Source organism: Brassica napus, chromosome C2, assembly GCF_020379485.1.
Source record: "Brassica napus cultivar Da-Ae chromosome C2, Da-Ae, whole genome shotgun sequence".
NCBI classification, from domain to species: domain Eukaryota; kingdom Viridiplantae; phylum Streptophyta; class Magnoliopsida; order Brassicales; family Brassicaceae; genus Brassica; species Brassica napus.
Window position 1 is genome coordinate 40,305,012 of NC_063445.1, and position 2,428 is coordinate 40,307,439.

A 2,428-nucleotide genomic window follows, 5' to 3' on the forward strand; every position below is an offset into this window, starting at 1 on the left:
TATTTAAAATTATCCGAATTATCAAAAAAATTATCCAATAAGCAGAAACAATCTAATATTTAATCCGAAAAATCTGAATTTTCTTATTTTTAACACGAATTAATCAAATATTAGCTTGTTTCCAACTTCGCTATCCAAACCAAACAGAATTCCAAAATAACTAAACCAAAACCGAACAAAATTTTCTAAATAGGACTGAAGAACCTAATCAGAATCGAATGCCTAAGGCTACTTATTGCTATCATTTAGTGCTCTCTCATCATTTTTCTTAACATTAAAAGCTCTTTATCCCCATCACCAATCAGATTTGACATTCATTCTTTAATCTCAAAGTTGAGTCACAATTTTTTACGTTTCAGAGTTAATTTTTACATCAATGTGTACTTATGTCAAACTTTAATCCTCTAACAAACAAAACTTCAAAAGAAAAATAAATTGCAAAGATAATAGAAGCATGGATGATGTTTCACGAAATGTACCACAAAATCTGGGAAGATTCGCAAGGGCTAGTAAAATCGTATGTAACACACCAAACAATTGAATGGGAAACTTGGTTAATCGTAAAAGAGATTACATTTCAAGGTTCCATGTGGTTTCTGCAGTCAATTTGGGCGTTTTCACTTCCTCCGCCAGATTCACAGACGCACATACCTGTTTGAAAACAAGAATCAACAATCAAACCTTTCATCGTGTTTGTCTAAACATGCACTAAAGCTACTGCAAGAGAAATCAATACACACAACAATCTAAAACACCCACACTGGATCATGTCTTATGTCAATAAGCCTATGCATCCCATTAAAACTAACACTTATGTCAATAAGCCTATGGATCCCATTAAAACTAACACTTATGTCTTAAGTCACTGATAGATATAGACTCTTTCGTAATATTTACCTTGAAAGATCCAGTGGATTTGGAGGTCCTGGACCACTCCATACCAAGCAACTTACTAGACGTCTGATAAGTAGCCTTGACAACATCATCACCATAAACTCTGCGGGAAACCGAAAAATCCCAGGCGTTTTTGGCAAAGTCGTAGCACGGCTCGAACGTAGCAATCTTCCCATGAGCATAAGTATACTTAAGCTTACAGTTGTTTGTTCCCACCATGTGATTAACAGAGAGTTTGTTAGAAGGATCAATCAAAAGGCTCCCATCCACGATTGTTCTGTTATCAGCTCTGCTATGTATGTAAGTCAGATTCAATGGCTTCTCAGCAATCCTTACTGTGTTCATGAACTGAAACCTAACATCCTGTAACCACACAAATGGATTCCCTAGGTATAATCGTAAGCAATCTCCATGGAAATTGAAATCAATCAAAAGAGGAGGAAGGTGAAAGAGTTACTTTCTTGGGGACGTTGTACTCGACGATGAAGAAACCAGGCTTCTCCACGGCGAGAGAGAGGCCGTTCAAGGTAGGCCCAGCGACGAGGGTTGCATCGGTCATGATGGCGCGTAGCTTAAGATCGCCGGCGTTGAAGGCGAGGGAACCAACTCCGGTGCTCTTGTCGCCATCGTACTTGCCTTTGACTGAAGCTTTCATCATTTCGACTCACCCTAGAGAGAGAGAGAGAGAGAGAGAGAGAGGTTTGGTTTGGTGAGAGCGGCGAAATGAGAGAAGATAAAAAAAAAAAAAACACACGGTCTTATTCTCCGCTTCGTGCCTTCTTCTTTCGCACGTGCGGATCCCTTTTTTTGACAGCCAAAAATGTCTTGTTTCGTTAATAATTTTTGGTCAACAAATACCTGAGAAATTCATAAATTAAAAATGTATTGTTTAGTTTAGTTTTTTTTTTGTTAACTATTGTTTAGTTTAATTTAGTATGTTTGATAATTATATTTAGAATCGTAACAACTTTTCAAAAAACAGAAAAATGACCACGTAACAACACATTTGTATAAATGGATAAATTATCAATAAATCATCTAACACTCAATCATTCAATTACAATTACAGTAAAAACTCGACAAATTAATAATATTGAGATTATGGTATTTTATTAATTTATAGAGTTGTTAATCTATAAAAAAATCCTTTTAAATTGATTATATTGTAATATATATTTTTCCTAAATAAGAAGAATATTTGATTTTTAGTGTATATATATTGATTTATTTTTTGAGTCAAATTTATGTAGATTTTATTATATTATTTAGTGTATATAAAATATGTTTCATAGAATTTAAATGTAATTTTAGATATAATTTTACTAAATCCCATAAAAATATATTAAGTGTTAAAAATATAAAAATAATTTTATTTTGAATATAAAACAAACATATATATATATATATATATATATATATATATATTGGGGCTATTTGAAAAATTGACTCAAAACTCAAAGTCAAACCTAAAACAAACCCATGATTTTTTTGGATTTTTCTTTTGCCCTATTCATCCCACATGTTCATATTATTC

General features: G+C 32.9%; 1 protein-coding gene across 1 annotated transcript; it reads right to left on the reverse strand.

Moving 5' to 3' along the window:
* Nucleotides 1–418: 418 nt before the first annotated feature.
* Nucleotides 419–1,630, reverse strand: LOC106431740 (outer envelope pore protein 24B, chloroplastic). Its single transcript, XM_013872559.3, has 3 exons — nucleotides 1,352–1,630; nucleotides 898–1,257; nucleotides 419–651 (listed from the first exon to the last, which is right to left on the reverse strand). The coding sequence occupies exons 1-3, from the start codon at nucleotides 1,550–1,552 to the stop codon at nucleotides 571–573; spliced, it is 642 nt and encodes a 213-aa protein (XP_013728013.1). The 5' UTR covers nucleotides 1,553–1,630; the 3' UTR covers nucleotides 419–570.
* Nucleotides 1,631–2,428: the final 798 nt, after the last annotated feature.